Raw genomic sequence first — 22586 nt, 5'->3', positions numbered from 1 at the left:
CCCAGACATATTCCTTTGCCAGTGTCTTGCATACTTTATTGAAGCTTTAACAGGCTGGTTTGGAATGTTAGATTAAGCTGCAGGTGCCTTGAATGAGGGGTATCTAAATACTTTAAACATGAAAGAGATACTCTGACAAAACACACACACACACACACACACACACACACACACACGAAAACAAGAAAACAACCTACTCAGCCTTATTTAAATCATGTAAAGATACCATAGTGTCTCTTGCTATACAACTCTATCTAAAGTGTAATAGTTGTTTTCTGGTTTGAATAAAAACACAGAAAAACGCTGTCCGAGTTTGCTGTTTCCTCACCGTCCATAAAAAGTGCTTGGCGGTTGCTTCTTCTGCCATTTTCACATACAAAGGTGACATTGGCAATAGTATGTGGAACAGTCCTTTACCAGTGGTGTCTTGTCTTCTCAGTTTTGGGTCCTGAGTTTGTTTTGAAGGGGGGCACACACATTCCAGCTTTGTGTGACACCTTCACTGTGTTTCCCATGTACCGTATTCAAAAACAAGAAAAATAAGAAAACTTTAAATGCTTTTTAGTGGAAGTTTCACTTTGGCTAAATTTCACTTGATGATCTGGTGACTTCTTTCCTTTTTTCAAGTGAAAAGGGAGGGGAGGACAAAAGGTAGTGAAATGGATAACAAAGTGAAGTGGTTGAATGAAAAAAAAAAAAAAAAAAATGTAAAACTGTATTGCTGTAGGAATATTTAAAGTCCAGACAGGGGTAGACATGATCTGATGTGCGTGTTTGTGGGTGTGTGTGTGATGGGGGTAGATATGATATTATGTGTGTGTGTGTGTGTGTGTGTGTGTGTGTGTGCGGTTCTGTCTAGACCTGAGTTGAGTAGGAGCGGAGTAGAGGGGCTCGGCCCCGTGGGTGGGCGGCACAGAGGGGGGCGCGGTCAGAGGGCAGGTCTAGACTGCGCTGGAGATGCAGCGACGTGAGTGAAGAAGGACGTCGGGAGGGGCGGGGCATAGGGAAGGCTGATGGTCATGTGATCTCAGTATAGGGACCCCGTCGAGCCTGTGAAGAGGGAGACACAAGACAGGAGGGTGGGGTCGGGTTAGTGACAGTCAAGGGAACAAAACTGAAACCATTTTGAAAACTGCAGAGGTTAGTAGAGTGTAAAGGGAATGTAGACTGATGCCAGTTACTATGTCTGTTGTGTCATTATTGCACCTGAGAACACACAGGTCGCCATTAGAGACGCACCGGATTCACCTCATATGACTTGACTCACTTCACACTGAAAGAGTTTCCTGGTTTTGTTGGGATAAAACCAAACTGGGTAGGTAAGCTGCACACTCCAGGTGAAGCTCACCTGTCTGCAGTCTCCCACCCACTACCCCTTGCTCTTCCTCCCTGCCCCTTACCTGAAGGCCACTTAACTTTTCGAGTGGACTCTCCACACGGGGCAGGGTCACAGAGGGCACGCTTAGAGTCCCCTGGGGGGGCAGGTGCCTCAACGGGAGGGGCACCACAGCTGGCCGCCGGGTCTGCTGAAAGTTGTTGATCACACAAGTCACCTTGAAAAGGGAAGGGAGGCGTGTGGGGGGGGGGGGGGGGGGGGATGGATGGAGAAATGGTTAGCTTCCCTGGGGTAAAGACAAGCCAACGCTAACTGCAGTTCATACAATGATGACAGTGTCTCAGTCACGGGCAATAAGATGATTAAGAAATTAGTAGATAGATAAGCTAGATGGAAAGGAGGAGGGAGAAAGACAAAAAAAGTACAAAAATAGGATAGCAGGATAACAGAAGGAGAGAAAAGGGGGAAAAGGCTGATTTTCAGCAGAGCCACTGCAACCCAAGAAGCCTCTTCCGCTCAGAGCTCCGTGTACTCATGCTTGACTGCACTCTTCCAGCTTGCGCTACTTCAGTCGTCTCGGAGCGTCGCCTCATAAATTGAACAGTTCTCACATTGCATATTGACATGACTTGGGTGGTTGTGTGTGAGAGCACCTATCTCCCAGACTGTGGCGATGACTCAGAATCAAATACAGAGAGTCAGAGGGCTGAACCCTTGTTGCTTCTCACCAGGAAGGCGGCGATGGATCCTCCGGTAAGGAATCCGGCAAGCACATCTGACCAGTGGTTGCGGTACTCAGACACCCGCACCACTCCCACCAGCACGGCTAGAGAGAGAGCCGTCAGGCACAGCGTCGGCTTAGTCAGGCGCGAGCCCTTGGTGTGGAACATATTTGTCACGTACATCTATGCAAGACGCACACACACACAAAGAAATATGCGTATTAATACAATCATGAATGTAGAAGATTTTAAGAAGTTTGATCTTTGATATGATCAACATACTTCAATAATATCACAAAACTAGTTTGATCTTATTTGATTAAATATGAAACCTGTGACTTATCACCAACGTTCCCTTCCATAATGGGCGCCTACCACTGTGTAGACACTAGACAGCTGAGTACATGCTAAGGGCACCAACCACTGTGTAGACAGCTGAGTACATGCTAAGGGAACCTACCACTGTGTAGACAGCTGAGTACATGCTCAGGGCGGCATCTTTGGAGGGGAAGGACCGGCGGGCGTTGGTGATCACATAGGGGTTTCCCGTGCAGGCCCTGCGCTCTGTGATGTACTGCATGGGAGTCTGGCAGCCCAGGGCAGTGTAGTTAGGACGGCAGGCAGCCAGGAAGTGAGGCGTCTGGTTTCCTGTCACCACCTGGCCAGCGTTGGCAAAGATGGTGGTGGTGAAGAGACCAAAGGAGTAGACACCTGAGCAATGAAAGAGAGAGTGATGGTGACACCTGGGCAATACGGACGAGAGAAGGGGGGAATAAGAAAGAGAAAAGGGGGAATAAGAAAGAGAGAAGGGGGAAATACGAAAGGCATCAGAAAGCATTTCAATTCTCTGAGAAACACCATTTTAGTGGGTGCAGGGCAGAGTGGTGAGCGGTATATAAAAACAAAACTGGGCAAATAGGTTGCACGGCATTAAATGAAATTCTACTAGATTTATTCAAATCATTCTCTACTGATAAACTCAGCGTTAACACAAAACCCATTTATGATCATGCCATATTCTATTTATAATAGGGCTGGGCAAGTTAACGCGTTAATCTTGCGTTAATCCATCAATCATTTAACGCCGACAATTATTTTAACGCACGATAACGCAGGTTTTATTATTTATTGTATTATTCTAAAAGTCTGTTGCTCACAGACTTGTATTTTGAAATAGTTTGCCGGTGACTGCTGTGGAACCGGAAAAGGAAATAAATCGCGGTAACACACTATGGTTAAACATGGAGACAGGTACGGAGATTTTACATGGGCATTTTCAATTTAAAGTTCTTAAAGACGGTCACCATCACACGGAGAATACACGAGTTGTATGAAGAGGAGAGGACTGCAAAAGTGGCGGTTCGTTTCTGCAGATGCTCTTTATCTAGCCTGACGATGTCATACTCATAATTCTAGTCAGAATATGAGTCTGAGACCGGACAATTGGGCTGTGATTATGGGGCGTGTTTCAACGAACCAGGAAAGAAAATTCCTCTTCGCTGAATTGGATACCTAGAACCAATCAGCGCAACGTAGTATTACCATCTGACAGATTAAACTTTTACCTGCTCCCGTAGGAAGGACGGCAAAAACATCTTTTCAATCGACAAATGCCTTGATCGCGTTTCTCTGTTCCTCTTTCAAAATGAATGCGCTGTCAATATCTGCTGAGATATGCCTGCTCACGTTACTTAATTAGCACTCAAGGCTAGAAGCTACCATTAGTTTCGATGATTTTTTTGGCCAACGCGTTAGCATAACCGATCAATAATGGTCTAGAGTGCTTTAGTTAGGACCTAAAATCCTCGGCAACACTCGTTTTGCGTATACACAACTAACCGAGTCAATGTAGACATAAAAAAGTCGTGTAGATAGCTTAAATCATATAAAATATGTCCCACTAAGCTCCCGAGACGGCGCCATCTTTGTTCGATGTATATTCCGGTATCTTCTATCTATATCTGTCCATCAACGTATAAAGCCCGCCCTTACAATTTGATTGGTTTAGATTGCGTTTCAACCTTTTTGAAACGTTAAATCTCTCCCAACTAACTCGATTCCAGACTGAATCTACCAGACCAAAAATTTTGTGGGCGGAGTTCAGGCTGGTATCCAGGCTACTCTTTATCATGTCCAGGGTAGAATTCCATCTGGTTTGAACGTCTTGCATAAGCGACTCCTTCTTCTGTCCATGTGCAACTTATTGTTGCTCTAATTCTGCTACACTTGCTGGACTGTGTTTTAAGTGCCCCACAACCTTTCTGCACTTGGCAAGGACATTGTCAAACGCACTGTTATGCAGAGATACTGTGACAGAACGCTGGAGACTGTGCGCGAAGTTTGCTGTTGGTTGAGTTAATCTGATTGAACTGTCAATCTTGTTCATAGCCTTCTGTAGGACTTTACAAATGGAAGAGCTATGTTAGAAAATAAAAAATGTCTTTACAATTAAATACACCTTCCTTCTATGTTTCTGGTTTACATAAATGTAATCACATTTTTGGTGCTTCACCACACTCTAACATAATACAGTGGCAATAAGCTTTAGTTTTGTGTTTGATACAATTGTTTAAATTGAAATTAACACAAATTATTTATTTTATTTAACTGCTACTATATAAAAATGCTGATATTAAGTGTTTGTTTGCACAACCAATGTAATGGCACTTTAGTTCATATGGCAGTACATTTAATATATCGCTATACACTACTTTTTAATTCATTTTTGGGATTTGCGTATAAAAATGCGATTAATCGCGATTAATCAGGGAAATAATGCGATTAATCGCGATTAAAAATTTTAATCGTTGCCCAGCCCTAATTTATAATATACTGTTTATTATAGTGTTTCAATGATGTGTGTCAAAAAAGCAAGCTGCATCTGGGCCAGTCTTTCAAGCTGGCCTGTTGACTGGTAACATGTCAATACAGTAAGTTGAATTTAAGTTTAATTTATAAGAGAAATGTTTTATCTAACACTATCTTCTTGATGTTTGCATATTCAATTTCCAATAACCAAGGTCCACTGAAATCCTGCATGAGACGAGAGAACTATGGGGCTTTCCTTCCTTGATTAGGACCACAGACAGAGGCACAACACAAATACCTTGACAGTAATCTCTGAATGACTTTAGATTCTGAATGGTGGATAAATGACAAAGACCTTTGTTCAGTGTGTAGTTTGGCTCCGGCAGGACCTACCCAGGAAGCGAACGATGCGTCGCAGCAGTGGGCTGAAGAAGCAGCAGTCTGCACTCATGATGGTCCTCTCTTGTGTGGCTGCTGACTTATTGAAGAAGCGCATCATCTCCCCAATCAGGATCTGCTCCCAAACAAAACATACAAATAAATAAATAAGGGTCACCTCAGGTCAGAGCTCAGAGCGAGTATTACATCACATTGACCGGTGCTTTCCGATTCAGGCAAGACTGCCCAATGAAACTGCAACAAGGGAAGAAAACTTAGATATAAAGGCTTTTAAGGGCAGATGAACTAATTTGGTGTATCTGAAAATCATCTGTCAAAGAGCCACTTAAGTCTAATCTCATATCACACACCATTAGACAAATCTGTGGTGTATTCTCCATCTCCATACTGCCTCTCAGTGATGAGGAGCTTGATGCCTTCCCACTGTTGCCATTGATTCAGTAAACGGGCCAGATAATAGCCTGCTGTCACGTCTCCTCGCCTTCTGCTTGAACATGACTTCTCCTCTGCGGCGTTACTGACAGGCCACCCAATAGGAGTGCTGTAGTTAGGGGTGCAGTGGTGCTGTAGTTAGAGGCGCAGTGGTGCTCTAGTTAGGGGCGCAGTGGTGCAGCAGTTAGGGGCACAGTGGAGCAGGTGCTTTGGGTGCAGTGGTGCAGCAGTTAGGGGCGCAGTGGTGCAATAGTTAGGGGCGCAGTGGTGGCTAAATACCCTTCCTTTACCTCTGCATTAAGTTAGCACCTCAGCAGTTCAGCAAGGGCAGCTGACCGCAGGCTGTGGCCTGATGCTAAGTTCTACGCTACAGCTAATGCAGGCCGATGCTAAAGGTGCCTGGGGTTTGAGAAGAATCTGCAGTGACAGCTGAAGCCCTTGGTCTACCCCATGCAGGGTAAGGGTCCGACATGGCAGTGAATGACAGGACTAGAAGGCAGAGGGAGAGTCACCCTTTGAGATTTTACTTCATTGCCAATGCCAGTGCTTACAGGGATGATCTGGCATCTCATACCCTGGACTGACTGCAGTCTCAGCAGTGATCTGCTGATCACAACACAGGGATGTGTCCTCTGATGGCATGGCCAGATCACAACTGTGGAGGATGTCATGGAATGGTTTTGCGTCAAGAGAGGAAAATGTTCAAGGAGTGGTGAGTAATCCCCTGGGACTTTAACTGTAAAGGAGCCATTTAATTGAAATATAAGCAAGGAAGATAACACATCTCTGCTTATTGTTTAGGTTCCCTGAAAGGATACAGGAGATGAACAAACCTGTCTGGTAAGCAAGAGAAATACAGTGATGAATTTCCCCCGGTAGTAATTATATTATATAATATATTATATTATGATAGTAATTATATCACATTGGATGAGCAGCATTTCCAGGATGTTTATAGGTGTTCTCTGTCATTTTGAATCCGTGTTGTCACGCATATTCAGTACTGCTGAATTAATACTCATTCAGGTGTCTGTAATCTTTTGTTTTCAGCTCATTATTTTAAATTAATTGTGTAATTTTAGACTTGGGAGGTTAATACTCATCTCAGAATGCAGGATATTGAGCAAGAGGGGTCAGGAGAGGCCTGTTAGCCAGACATCTGTCTGGTGTCTCTTGTAAGGGCGATGAGCTGAAGGACTGTGAACAACATAGCCCCTCTGATCCGTGAGTCCATTCCCGTGATTAACTATTCTTCAGTTTGAATATGCTGCACATTGAGTTTGTTTTGCAATTGTTTCTATTAGTTTATTTCCGGGTCAGAAAGAGGAGTGCTTTACTCCATTAATTTATCTTTTCTCCTGAACAGAAAGAAGACCTCAGATGACCTCAGCATGCCCTTGGTCAAGAGAATCATGAGTGACCTTGAACTTGAGCTACGATACTATCAGTGCTCCCGTCTGCACGCCCAATTGGAGGTAGTGGCAGACATCGTCACCAGACTTCTCTTCATCATGAAGACAGACCCCAAAGGCACTCCTTACAATGGCTCCTCCATGCTTCTTACAAAGCTGGCAGTGGATATCGTCAATGCAGTGCTCAGGAACTTATCTTCTATTGGCCTGGCGACAAACCTACAAGCACAATACTGCCGTCCAGTGACTGCAAGGATGACCCACTCAATTCATAAGAAGCTTGTGAAGTTTATGTATACCTCTGATGACATGAAGGCGTTCTTGAGCACAAGCAATGGGACTCTGATGGCTGCCATCACGGACCTTGTGTCGGTGAAAGTTGGCAAACTTTTTCAACAATCTTGGCTTCAGTCTTCAGAACCACCATCCATTTTGAGGCTGTTCATGATTGCTAGTAGCCACAGGGGTTCACCCACTACTGCTGAGAAGCTGGTGATTCACAGTGAGACGGTCACTTCAGTCGTGACACTTGTGGTGTTGCAGATGAACTCCGAGGTAGATCCAGGATTTGTATTCAAACCTCATAGTTGGCCACTGGTGGATCATGTGGTAAACAGACTGGCACTCTCTGGTGTGAAAGTTACCAAGAAGAAGAGCATAGTCAACTGTTATTTTAACATGAATGAGATCGTTTGTATGGTGAACTCCATCTGTGAACACCTTGGGACAATGTATGACAGCGTGGACTCTCTCCTGGAGGCATTATCCTATAATAACAGGATGGTATCCAGAGACATTAGCCTTATGGTATGTGGCCAACTTGAGATGGCGTGACGATATAGGAAACTGGCTACACCACCAGTTGAAGTGCCACTTTGCCATGACGTTGAAAATGTCCTATGTGGTCTAGTGGCGAGATTAGTCCATATCCTTGTCCCAGTTACAATGGCAGAGAAGGAAGACCTGATCATGTGTCTTCTATTGGTGGACCAGATACGTTATTTCACTGAAGTGATTTTTTTCCAAACCCAAGAAATACAGTCTTATGCTTGTCATCTCAAAAAACTTTCCTCAGATATAATCGAGCAGCTAGGTGACATGGTCTTCAATCAATACATAGAATCCTTCCCTCTGTATGATGTCGAGTCTCAGTTACACTCATTAGTGATGGATAAAAATCAGAGCTATGTAATCAGTAACATGATCGTAACAACACTGCAGGATTATGTGAAACGACTTTGGAATATCTCTCATGAGGAACACGGGGAGTCGCCCACCTCAGGTGCACTACGGCCACCTCATGGGTTTGCTCTGTGTGACGCCGCACCTGCTGTAAAGCCACCTCCTGGGTTTGCTCTTCCTAACGCCGCACCTGCAGTGAAGCCACCTCCTGGGTTTGCTCTAATAGACGCCTCACCTGCAGTGAAGCCACGTCCTGGGTTCGCTCTAATAGACGCCTCACCTGCAGTGAAGCCACCTCCTGTGTTTGCTCTACCTGACACCTCACCTGCAGTGAAGCCACCTCCTGGGTTTGCTCTAATAGACGCCTCACCTGCAGTGAAGCCACCTCCTGGGTTTGCTTTACCTGACACCTCACCTGCAGTGAAGCCACCTCCTGGGATTGCTCTAATAGACGCCTCACCTGCAGTGAAGCCACCTCCTGTGTTTGCTGTACCTGACACCTCACCTGCAGTGAAGCCACCTCCTTCCAACTAATTTGTTTAACATTCATTTTCTTCCCCAAAGCAAAAATATGAGTTAACCTGTTTTAATATATATTTAATACATCAAAATTAGCTTTATTTATTTTTCCCTGCCTGGAGCTAGAGGGTGCTTCAGCACCCCCCTTCCCGCGCCACTGGTAAAGTAGCCTTACTTTTGGAGCTGGAAATAAAAGCAGTCACCCTGTTCTGGTCGACTAATTTATCAGAATAACTACCTAAAATGGGAATAAATCAAGTAATAAAGACAAGAAACATAGCATCAAAACGATTCAAAGTGGATTACCCAGCTGCTGATCTACCTAAGTACCTAAGCAAGTAGGCTAGGCTAGTGTATCTTGTCATTCAACTAGTAATACTACAATGTCAGTAGAAAATATATGGGAAGATCATTTAAGTTGTCATTCGCCAGACAAGGTTTTCGTACTTAAACCAGGGACCGTTTAAACCAGGGAATTGTGTCAAAAAATAAAGAACATCATTGGGTAGGCTAACGGCTGCTAGCTTACAGCAGGTAAATGGCACTCATCTTTGCGCTGATTATGAAGATGGTTTTTAGTTTTCACCTTCCGGACGACATCGTTGTGAACCCAACCACTACTGAAAATTAAATAACTATCTGTGCTTTTGTAGGCTTTCAGTTTTTGAGATGTGTCTGTGGATGGATTTCCTATTAGATAGATGTAAATATCCCCAACACGGAGCTCAGACAGGGACTTCGGGGAGGTTAACGAAATAAAAATGTCAGGACAGCTGCAGTAATTGTATGACAAGTTCCTAATTTGTTTTCCCCTCTGAATATTTCTGTCTGGCTATAGTGGTATAGTCTGTGGTTGATGGCAATCGTAGTTGAGTAGGCACTGCTCGAAGTTCCTTATCGCAGAAACTGCAATATAATAAACGGGACTTGACCTAGTGTCATGGACTTGTTGGAAGAACTTATTCATTCACGCCGCTAGGCAGGGAGAAGTGCGCCGGGCTCTGGCCCAGCCCCCACCGGAGCCTATAAAACCCCCGGCGCGCTTCTCCATCTGCCTTTTCAAAATCTTCGTGTAAGATTAGGACGTTCCAAGGACTATTCGACACTCCATTCCAGAGGTCGTATTACTTGTTTCTATTTTAAACTTAACTCGATATGAGCTGGTGAGTTAAAGGTTATCTAACCTTCACTACCTCAAGAGTGCTACAAGTTCGACTCGTCGTACAGAAAGTCGAGTTTCACTGTCTAACTTGTAAGGCTGGCCGGTCTCTGACCAGCCTGCTAGCGTGGTTTGATAGCCTACTAGCTTGCTTTGCTAGCCTACTAGCTTGGTTGGCTAGCCTACTAGCATGGGGCTAGCCTGCTAGCTTGGGTTGATAACCTCTGGTTTACGGTGATAGTGTGCTCGTTTAATCTTTCTTGTGTTTCAGATATGTCGCGCCAAGCATACCCTGACGCGGGTCATACTTGGGAGAAGGGCGACCGCTGCTGGAGGCAGTTTGAGCGGTGACGCCCCGGTGTGACATTTGTGTGGCTATGTCTAAAGCCAGGGCCCAGAGGCGTCTCGCGTTATGAGAACGCACCGACGTAGGAGGGGGCGAGTCAAGCGCCAACCGGGGAGCGTTCCCCGGTAGGGCTGGGCGTCCCTCCGGCCCCAGGCAGTTCAGCGTCCGGTAGCCACCCTGGGGACTTCGGGGAGGTTAACGAAATCAAAATGTCAGGACAGCTGCAGTAATTGTATGACAAGTTCCTAATTAGTTTTCCTCTCTGAATATTTCTGTCTGGCTATAGTGGTATAGTCTGTGGTTGATGGCAATCGTAGTTGAGTAGGCACTGCTCGAAGTTTTCCACTGTTTCTCGCTCTTTCGCTGTTCCTTTTGCCCGCCAGGTAACAATTGTAGTGACGTCACTGAAAACTATCAATTGTTGTAGATGAAAGTCCTCTTTAAAAAAAAAAAAAAAAACCTAGAATTCATTCTTATTTTAAGTGTGTCCAAGACATTGCACTGACAGAAACATCTAACGGTTCAAAGGATGACCAGAATGAAGCACATCTCCTTTCTGGTGAGTTGCAGGTGTTCATATCACATACTGCTTGTACATACATGATCAGTGATTTAAACTCTGAAACTACTGATCTTTTCAGAGCGAGTCAAGCCCACCAAGAAAAAGGGAGTGAAAGGCTTTCTGCAGAGAATGAGGAAGGCATTGAGTTGTTGGGCGCCCTCCAGAGACACAGAATGACGGGAGACGGAGCTATCTAGAAATCACTAAAACAAAAAAAAACACACAAAAAAATATTGCTTAAACATGAATTGAATGTGCTATTATTATTTGTACTATTATTATTATTTGTATATTTATACAAATAAAAATACTGCTTTAACATGAATGGAATATTATATTATTTGTATTGTTATTATTTTTGTTTACCTAATAATCAATATTTTATTTAAAAAAATGTACAGTACTGTGCAAAAGTTTTAGGCAGGTGTGAAAAAAATGCTATGAACTAAGAATGCTTTGAAAAATGTAAACAATAAATGTTTATTTTTTTATCCATTTACATGGTAAGACTGAGCACAGCAACAAGACACAACGTAGTTATACTGCATCAGCAGGGTCTCTCCCAGACAAATATTTCAAAGCAGACAGGGGTTTCAAAATGTGCAGTTCAAGCTCTTTTGAAGAAGACGTTGAGGATCGTAGACGCAGTGGTCAGCCAAGGAAACTTAATGCAGCTGATGAAAAACCCATCAAGCTTATTTACCTTCGAAATCGGAAGATTTCAAGCAGTGGCATCAGCTCAGAACTGGCAGAAACCAGTGGTACCCGGGTACAGACATTTACTGTCCGGGGAAGTCTGGCCAGAAGTGGTCTTCATGGAAGAGTTGCAGCCAAAAAGCTCTACCCCGACAAGGAAACAAGGCCAAGTGACTGAACTAAGCACGAAAACATAGAAACTGGGGTGCAGAAACATGGCAGAAGGTGCTCTGGACTGATGAGTCAAAATTAGAAATATTTGGCTGTAGAAGAAGACAGTTTGTTCGCCAAAGGGCTGGAGAGAGGTACAATAATGAGAGTCTGCAGGCAACAGTGAAGCATGGTAAAGGTTCCTTTCCAGTTTGGGGCTGCATTTCTGCAAGTGGAGTTGGAAATTTGGTCAGGATGAATGGAGTCTTCAATGCTGAGAAATACAGGCAGATACTAATCCATCATGCAATACCATCAGGGAGGCGTATGATTGGCACCAAATGTATTCTGCAGCAGGAACGTAACCCCAAACATACAGCCAATGTCATTAACAACTATCTTCAGCTTAAAGAAGAACAGAAAGTCCTGCAAGTGATGGTATGACCCCCACAGAGCCCTGATCTCTACATCATCGAGTCTGTCTGGGTTTACATGAAGAGACAGAAGAATTTTAGGAAGCCTACATCCACAGAAGATCTGTGGTTAGTTCTCCAAGATGTTTGGAACAATTTACCAGCCGAGTTCCTTCAAAAACTGTGCGCAAGTGTATCTGGAAAATTGATGCTATTTTGAAGGCAAAGGGTGGTCACACCAAATTGTGATTTAATTTCGAATTTTCTTCTGTTCCTTCACTGCATTTTGTTAATTTATGAAGAATTGATGAAAATAAACTGTTAACACTTCCATTTTTGAAAGCATTCTTAGTTTACAGCATTTTTTCACACCTGCCTAAAACTTTTGCACAGTACTGTATATATAAAAAATATTTTATTACAGTAAACTTTGTTTGTCACGTCATCCCGAACTCACTTGCAAGTCACTGGGAAGGTGGAGTCAGGTCATTAAGATACAAGATGCTCAGATTCGTATGAACAAAATCTGCTTGAAATGGTCATGAAAAGCATTTTCTTTTACTCAAATAAATGGTTGGATGGATTATCCAAGCAGTGGTCAGCCCTTAGCTGGATGGTAACTGGACTGATACAATGAGAGAGGAGGAGGAAGCCACTGCAAAGGAGTAATATAGTGTAGGTCAATTATATTACCAGTGGGGGCCTGCCTTGAATTGCATACTTGTGGAAAACATGTTTTTTTTTTTTACTAAATATAAATAAGGGTCCAGGCACACAGCCAAACTCACAGATGCATTAATGTGACGGACTAAGCGTCGAGTTACCGTCTATATGTGGGTATGGCCAAAAGCTCAGAGGTTCAAAAGTCTAAGGGGTTTATTAACTTTTGAAAAAGATCATCAAACAAAGTCCAACATCAAAAAGGTAGATTAGGGAACCCAACTTCATAAATACAAAACAACACAGCATTAACAAAAACAGAGAAAAGTCCAAATTCAAAGTCCCTAGAAAAAACCTGATAAGTCCTTAAAAGAACCAAGGACACCAACCAGCAGTCTCAAGGTCCACACACATGCCTGACAGGACTCTCCCTAGACAGGGCAAGTCAACATATATAGAGGGGTGGCCAGCACCATTTATACAAAAAAGGGTGTACACAAAAATCAATTAGTACACAGATCACAAGACAAACACAAATACGCTATTCTCTGTGTGCTAAACATATACGTGTAATAATAACTCTAATATATCCTATTCCCAAGATTGTCAAAAGTCATTTTACCGAAGTCGTTTGGCCAAGACTATTTATTTTGTCCCTAGCCATTACAGGGAATCACCAGAGTAATTAAGCTGGGAACCAAATGTTCCCTCTGTTGCCGGTGGCGCTTCTTTGACCGCGAACCGACAAGACAGACGAGGACACGAACCCAACAATGTGTCAGTAATCTATCTATTACATAGGGTGACCAGATTTGAGTTTGTGAAAAAGAGGACACTTCGTCGCGGGACCCCGTCCCCTCCCACGCGACAGGGTTTGAACATCTTTTTCACATGCAGATGACTCCGTCCCCTCCCCTACGACAAAGTTTTGACATCTTTTATACATACAAGTGTCATGTACTATTGTAAACGATGCAACTAGTGGAGGCTGCAAGGTGCTCAGTGTTGCCAGATTGGAAATGGCGTATCGTATCAAAGGCTCAAAATGATCGTATTTGGAGGATAATTATCCTATCTGGCAACACTGGGAAGGCAGCTGACCAATGACAGTTCTCTCTACAGTCAGGGCTCGCGCAAGAAGGTGAAACGTAAGGGAGATACCCTTTCCAAAACGTGTAAGGACGTGATAACTAGTTTGTGAAAGACGCAGAGAAACACAAATATCTGACGAGGCAAAATCCCGGACGATTTTGGAATCCCTACCGGACGCATTTTTTAGGTCTCGAAAAGAGGACATGTCCGGGTAAAAGAGGACGTCTGGTCACCCTATATAATAAATGAAACAGTTTGTGCACCAACTCGCTTCACTCATAAAAATAGTTTGTGCACCCCGGTGTGTGGATGTTTCTGTGTGTTGTGCGCTTGTATGCAAGTGCAATGTGTTTGTGTGCGCTAGCGGTCATAGTTGTGGGGCAGAGGAGCGTTTTTCATTTGCGGTCACACCGCAACCGTCACGCTTAAGATGCAGAAAACTATGGTATGCCAATTAATTTCTGAGCCATTCAACACGCCTGTACACCATGTATTCCAGTATGAGATATGTATCTCTCCGCTTATTGACCCATCATACAAATAAATGCCTTCCCAGACATAGTTTTCTGCGTATGTATGTATGTATATATCAGCATAACATATAACATACTGTATATGCTTATATACACACATATGCTAATATGTTTTATCCTGATGCGAGTATGAATTAATCTGCTTGCTTCTGATTGTTTCTTATCCTCCTCTCCTCCATTCCTTTTTCTCACTCTCTGAGCTCTGTAAAGTGCCCAGAGATAATTAGGTTTCCTCCGGTAGGAGGTAACCTATTGTTATTGTAGGCTTTCCTATTATTATTATTACGTTGCTGCAATGGAAGTCAATGGCAGCCCCTAGAACCATATGGTAACTTTTTGTGAAATTTGGCACACTCATTAAGGACAGTCCCTTCTTCATTCACACCAAGTTTCATGGCTCTCATTACACCACTCTAGCGCCACCAACAGGTCAAAGTTGGACTTTTGTAACACACACAACTTTTGAACCGTATGACCGATTTTCAAAAATGAGGTACCCTTGGATTCCCTGGATCAAGACGAATTTAACCCACCCCATGACGTCCATTTCCGGTTATAAAGATTTTCCGCTATTTCCGGTTTTATCAAAAACCTTTGAAAGCCTACTCCTCCTACAATTTTTGGCAAATCTTTTTCAAAATCACCAGAGATGATCTTCAGACCTAGCCTCACAAAAGTTACTTCTTAGAATTTTGATCCTCACAACCGTTTGTCCGGTACAGCCACTCAAATTCAGCAGAAAAGCGGCCAAACAGGAAGTGAGGTCATATGTCAGCAAATATTTGAGTGAAATTTACGCCACATGGTGGTTTTAATTCGTCTTGATCCAGGGAATCCAATGGTACCTCATTTTTGAAAATCGGTGATGCGGTTCAAAAGTTGCGTGTGTTAACACAAGTCCAACTTTGACACGTTGGTGGCGCTAGAGTGGTATAATGAGAGACATGAAACTTTGTATGAATAAAGAAGGGACTGTCCTTAATAATTGTGCCGAATTTCACAAAAAGTTACCATATGGTTTGTCCGGTACAGCCACTCAAATTCAGCAGAAAAGCAGCCAAACAGGAAGTGTCTCAAATCTCAGCTAATCTTTGAGATATCAACACCAAACTGGTATGTCACTTGGAAGACACTACAACATGTTCCCATGTGCAAAGGCAACTTCATATCTTGAAAAATGATTGATATAAAGCAAATTGGATACATTGTTAATGCTAAAATAATGCTTTACACATCTGCAGGTCAAAAAGTTAAACTCTGATTCAATCACAAGTTCATATGAAGACACTTGAGAGTGTTTAGTACACAAATCTGAAAAAAAGTTGACTGTATGATGAAAAGTAGATTTTTGGTGAATATTTGAAACATGCATGCTTGACTACTTGCTAGGGTGGTTCTCTATAGAATGTCTCTCTGTCTCCTCATCCGCGCGGCTCCTAAATCTCACACACTCAGTCTCCCCTTAACACACGCGCAGGCTTTGTTTTACGCACACACATTCTCACAGACACACAGCTTGGTGTCACACACATACATTCTCACAGACACACAGGGTAAGCGCACACACACAACCTCCACTCAGTCTAAACTTCAGGGCAAAAGCATTGTAAATGTTGGATTTGAAATGTAATATCCCATTAGCAAGTCTGCAGCATGGATTTTTCTATACAGTGACAAATTGTCACAAAATTACATTTTTCCCTGGTTCGCAATGTTTGGAGGAGGAAACCGCCATCGCTGCTTGCAGCTATATTTTCAATTGTAATTGGCGCTATATACAGCCGCGGAAAAAATTAAGAGACCACTTCAAAATTATCAGTTTATCTGGTTTTACTATTTATTGGTATGTGTTAAAGTAAAATGTACATTTTAGTTTTATTCTATAACCTACTGGCAACATTCCCTCCAAATTTCAAATAAAAATATTGTCATTTAGATCATTTATTTGCAGAAAAATGACAATTGGTCAAAATAGCAAAAATGATGCAGTGTCTTCAGATCTCGAATAATGCAAAGAAAACAAGCTCATATTCATTTTTAAACTACACAATACTAATGCTTACACTTAGGAAGAGTTCAGAAATCAATATTTGGTGGAATAACCTTGATTTAAAATCACAACTTTCATGTGTCTTGGCATGCTCTCCACCAGTCTTTCACATTGCCGTTGGGTGACTTTATGCTACTCCTGGCGCAAGAATTCAAGCAGCTCGGCTTCTTTTCATGGCTTGTGACCATCCATCTTCCTCTTGATCACATTTCAGAGGTTTTTTATGGGATTCAGGTCTCGAAATTGGGCTGGCCATGACAGGGTCCTGATCTGGTGGTACTCCATCCACACCTTTACTGGCCTGGCTGTGTGGCATGGAGCATTGCCCTGCTGGAAAAAACACTTCTCAGAGTTGGGGAACATTGTCAGAGCAAAAGGAAGCAAGTTTTTCTTCCGGGACAACGTTGTACTTTGCCTGGCTGAGGTTTGTAAAAGACCATAAGGATTGAAAAAGCGGACTGGAGGTTCTTCTAAGTTCGTCTTCTCTGATGATTCCGATTTCACAGTAGGTGCAAGACTCTCTGGCTTGTAGGCCTCTCCAGGTCTCCGTCTAACCATCAGACGACCATGTGTTGGGCAAAGCTGAAAATTGGACTCATCAGAGAAGACGAACTAGAAGACCCTCCAGTCCGCTTTTTTCAATCCTTATGGTCTTTTACAAACCTCAGCCAGGCAAAGTACAACGTTGTCCCGGAAGAAAAACTTGCTTCCTTTAGCTCTGACAATGTTCCCCAACTCTGAGAAATGTTTTTTCCAGCAGGGCAATGCTCCATGCCACACAGCCAGGCCAGTAAAGGTGTGGATGGAGTACCACCAGATCAGGACCCTGTCATGGCCAGCCCAATTTCGAGACCTGAATCCCATAAAAAACCTCTGAAATGTGATCAAGAGGAAGATGGATGGTCACAAGCCATGAAAAGAAGCCGAGCTGCTTGAATTCTTGCGCCAGGAGTAGCATAAAGTCACCCAACGGCAATGTGAAAGACTGGTGGAGAGCATGCCAAGACACATGAAAGTTGTGATTTTAAATCAAGGTTATTCCACCAAATATTGATTTCTGAACTCTTCCTAAGTGTAAGCATTAGTATTGTGTAGTTTAAAAATGAATATGAGCTTGTTTTCTTTGCATTATTCGAGATCTGAAGACACTGCATCATTTTTGCTATTTTGACCAATTGTCATTTTTCTGCAAATAAATGATCTAAATGACAATATTTTTATTTGAAATTTGGTAGGAATGTTGCCAGTAGGTTATAGAATAAAACTAAAATGTACATTTTACTTTAACACATACCAATAAATAGTAAAACCAGATAAACTGATAATTTTGAAGTGGTCTCTTAATTTTTTCCGCGGCTGTATACTGTATATAAAAATAATTGAATTGAGAGTGAAAAGAAAGAAAAACATGACGTGTGCTGTAATGAAGGCTGTCATCTTCTCAGCTGGCTGAAGATTGAGACTGTTCACCTCGCTTGTGCTGTGGGTTTGTGCTAAAAGCTTTCACTTGAGTTGAGAAAAAGAGGTAGACGAAAGCTATGTAATGCGTCTGATCAGTGGGACTGGGCTTATCTCATTCTACCAGAGTGTGGCTCTCACACCACTCACTCTATAACCCTCCACTGCATCTCCCGCACAGATAGGCTGCAATTCAAACTTCTTCTCTGGGTAAAAATAGAGAAACCAAAGTGAGTATGGGTTTGGCGGTGGGAGACGAGGTGAATTCGGTAGAGCTTACTGTGAGACAAAGTGCAATTCGTAGTCCAGGGGTTTGGTAAGTGTGTGGTTGAGTCTCTTATGGTGTTGAGTGGTGGAACTGCATGCTAAGACACGTATGAATTATTCACCGGAAACCCTCGACACAGCGAGCCCCAAGTGAGTGGCTTTTTAAACGGCTTTTAAATCACACACATCATCTCTCTCGCACACTCGCAGCTCCCACACAATCTCTGGAGTCTTACTACTTCTAGAGTTTGTGTGAAGGCCTGCTTATACTCACCAAAACACACACACACACACACACATACAGAGTATACCCCCACACAAGCCACAGAACTTATTATATTTTTTCCTATCTCACGCTGCCACACCACACTCGCTGTTTCACTCACTTCACATTTCTCAGAGCTCTCAGTGGAGACTCACTAATGATCCATAATCTCCAAGGAATCTGTTCAGAAATTCAGATTTGCTCAGATCTCCTCCCAATTCACACTCCAAGTTACCATTGCAACCGCTGCGGAGGATGAAACATGATTTTTTTTTTCTGAAGTGTACTTCATATACTTCATGTACTTCAAATTTCTCCCTCCAAAAAATAGTGCTGATACTTGACTCATTAAATGTTGACTTCCTCCCTGAATCCTAATAGCAGGAAACGTCAGAGGAGAGGTTTGGTTAGTCTTTAGCAATTGGTCTTTGACATTGAGATTGCTCCACTTCAGGTTTTCCACAGTTTCATGGGTTGGGATTTCTCCAACCATTAAACCATCACTAATGTGTGTGTGTGTTTTCATTTTTCAATGGTCCTCTCTCTGAACCCTCTGTGCTGCTGAAATATTGGGTTATGGCCAGGTGTCTGTAAAGTGGTGAGCTAACCATCTCCTTCCACCTGCCTGGACACTGGATCTGAACACACAATAAGGTTAGACATCTACTGAACCACCGCCTCCACTGGATCTGAACACACAAAAAGGTAAGACATCTACTGAACCACAGGCCCCACAGAACGCTCAGTGGCTTCAGGCAAGCCCGTTGACATTTTAAAGATAAACATATCAGGAGGTTCTTCTGGACTAGCGCTAATGTTGAAATGGGCAAGACAATGAAAGTATCCATTTATAATGCTGTAGCCAGATCTCTGCTATGCCAGAGCTCAGAGAACCAGGGATGTACCCGAATACAAATAATATTCATAATATTATATTGTGCTTTCTTGTGACTAGGCATGTGTTTAACACTACTTCTGGTTTAAGTGTGATTGATGAATAAATATGTGCCCGTACCGGTATTTTGTGGTTCAGCCTACTACAGATTCAGTTTCATTGCAAACAAAGAAGAGAAGATTGGACTGGCTTGGTTATTGAGTACGCTTCCACTGTGATACCAGGTGTCTGGCCTGTCATTGAGTTCCGCGGCATGTTAAAAAGAAGGTGTAGGCAAGTGATGGACCATGAGTAAAAGTTGTGACCGCTCAATGTTGCTGAACCCCATTCCAAAACAATTTTCTGGCTACGCTACTGGTATGAGGATGTGGAAATGTATTTAATTATTTTTTATAGGCCAGTCTTAAATCAATTTGATGCTCAGGCACAACAATTGCATTGCCAATGAATATTTGGTTGGAAAATAAAAAAAATTCCTGTCAAAAAGTGTCTAGTATAAACCATTCCCACTTCTGGTCTTCTATCCGAACACAGATACAAACACTGATGATTTTGTTGGTTTGGAAAGACACAGATGCCGATACAAATAATGACCTCTCTGAACGGGCCTACTGGGCACCTCCACACAACTTCTCAACTGATCAACCAGTGCTTTTGAACTTGGAAAGGACAATCTCCCAGACATGGTTCTATTAGATGGTGCTACCCAGTCCCCTTTGAAAGGCAAGGCACAATATAAACATAAAGCAATTTGATTATTTGATTAGGTTGGCAGGACGTTTTCCTCAAGACAACTTATTAGAAGGCTCTACAAGAAATACCGCGGAATAAAAGGAATTCAGAGTTTCTCATTTGACACACAGAACTCTCCACTTAATAGGAAGTCGCAGCGTAGGATGAGAACAAATAAGACATTTCTTACAGAGGGATCACTGACACTTGTTAGAACTGAACTGTGCAAATGACTTATTGATGGCCTGGCTCTTTCATGACAGGAAAGCGGGAAATCACACAGTTGTAGTGAGGAAGGGAGATGGGGTAATTTAAAAGGGTACGAGAGGGGGCAGGAAGAAGAGAAAGTAAGTGTGTGTGTGTGTATGTGTGTGTGTGTGTGAGTGTGTATGTGTGTGCGTGTGTGTGTGTGAGAGAGAGACACACAGAGAGATGACAATGATGGATGTCGACTGTCTCCAACAGTGCGAGATGCACACTATGGAACAGCTTTGAAGTCAGAAGTGCTCAAAACTAGAGACAGTGTCTTCAAATCACAAAGCACCAAACTAGAGCACGAAAAGGCTTTCAGACATTTACCAGCCCACTGTTGTGAAAGGTGTACCCACTCCCATTCACACAGACTGAAGGAGTCAGGTGAAGTGTCAAACAGCTCACACACAGAAGAAAAGCAATAACAAGCATCTATATTTGATACGTAGGAAAGACTGTACAGATGACACTGACGACAGTATAAGACATTTTATATTAATCTATTCACTGCAGCCACGGCAGAAAAATTGACAAATATGTATATATGTACATTGTCACCTTTTACGTGATATGATATTATGCTATATGATATATTCTGTAATTCAGGTGAAAAATAAAAGCAGTGGATTTGTATTATTTGTTTTGGGGGTTCTGCACCTTACTCAGATTCTATGTGTGTATCACCGGTTGCCCTCTTCTTCCATGACAGTGCCACACTCCACGCTTTTACAAAGACACCCTCAGTCGGCGCTCTCTGCCTTTTGTACAAAATGGGGTGACATTCCTTCAACAAATGTTAAGTACTATCTTTAACACAAAATCATTGAACGTGCCACAGTGTAAAGCACTGGGTGTATAATTAAATAGCTGCCCTATCTAGGAAAATATGTCTTTTCATGTACGTTTTAGCCTTTGGCATTATTCACAATGGCTCTGAGTTCATCAAAAATTGAAATAAGTCCTTTGCGTGTGTGCTCCCACAGAGGAACTGGAAACTGAAGGAAATCTGTAAATGTTTAATGGAACATTGAGAAACAATGACATGGTCACTAAAAATAAAACCAAAACACAACTGAGCAAAAAACAATTTTAGAGCTAGAGACAGATACAGAATGATAAACGACCACAGAGGACATACCAAACTAACTATAATGCAACTATAATACAACTCGAGCATGTGGGCTAGGTAGGGGAGATTCATCAGTTGCATTGCCTTGTATGCGTTCCTTAAGGCATTTTGAAAGTACACCTGTGCATGCACACACAAACACACGCCAGCACGCACGCACGCACTTCACGCACGCACGTACGCACCTACACACGCACGCACGCACGCACACACACACACACACAAACACACGCACGCACACACACACACACACTCACACAAATGCATGCACACAAACGCACACACGCACGCACACACAAACACACACAAACACACACACGTACAGGAACAGCACAGCTGGCTGTAGGTGACCGGCTGGCTGCTGGGTCTATGGGCTGCTCCCTCGTGGGGCCCCGGGGCCCAGGGGACAGCTGGCACGGGCTGGATGACAGCACAATGACAGGGCATTACCATGACAACAAACAAGCTGTAACTGGCCCTCCCTCACCTCCAAGCCTGCTGTTTCCTGCACGTGTGCACACAAACCCTGTGAAGGCTGGTCAAACAGCAGGGGCTCCTGAAATGGAGCTGTCATCATGGAATCTATTGTGAACAGTAGCTTTCTGTGATGTGAAGAAGACAAACCCTTTTCTGATGATGTTCTGAAAAAAATTCACTCTAACAAATCCCAAACACAAAGCAACAGTCATAGCAATTTTCTTCTGTTTCTTGACCAATTGATTTATAAGCACCAAGAACACCGCATTCCTGACATGAACACATTGCGTGGTGTTTCCAGATGTACTATTGATCTACAGGATCTTTAGTCTTTCAGTAGTAAAGCTGATAAGATTTGCTCGTAAAGCTCAGCACAAGATGATACAATCTCCCCGTCAGCGGCACTGCGCTGATCAAATACAAGCAGAGGAGTTCAAGCGGAAGTTCACTTAATCTCATTATCATCTGCACTGACGAGGCACTCACTTAAAAAGCGAGGAGATAATGAGTGTTATCACAGGGGGGAGGGTTAGGATGATGCAGAGAGAGAGAGAGAGAGAGAGGGAACACAAGGAGAGGGTAGTCTAGAGTTCTATATGTTTCTCTCATACTCATGTTCATCATGTATAACATGATCATG

The 22586-nt window shown here is 43.0% G+C and overlaps 1 protein-coding gene across 1 annotated transcript in view; it reads right to left on the bottom strand.

Annotated features, from left to right (window-relative positions):
* Positions 1-894: 894 nt before the first annotated feature.
* LOC308360356 (phospholipid phosphatase-related protein type 5-like) overlaps positions 895-22586 on the bottom strand; it is a gene marked incomplete at its 5' end in the record, with an annotated part of 35571 nt that continues 13879 nt past the window's right edge. Inside the window, 5 exons of the mRNA XM_080832243.1 lie at positions 895-1050; positions 1417-1553; positions 2065-2241; positions 2519-2769; positions 5260-5380. Of these exons, the coding sequence (XP_080688369.1) occupies positions 942-1050; positions 1417-1553; positions 2065-2241; positions 2519-2769; positions 5260-5380 (795 nt within the window). The 3' untranslated portion in view covers positions 895-941. The remainder of the gene's footprint in view (positions 1051-1416; positions 1554-2064; positions 2242-2518; positions 2770-5259; positions 5381-22586) is intronic.

Source organism: Sprattus sprattus (assembly GCF_963457725.1).
Source record: "Sprattus sprattus genome assembly, chromosome: 1".
NCBI lineage: Eukaryota > Metazoa > Chordata > Actinopteri > Clupeiformes > Clupeidae > Sprattus > Sprattus sprattus.
Note: the sequence above shows the minus strand (reverse complement) of the source record. Positions and strands in the feature narration are given on the sequence as shown.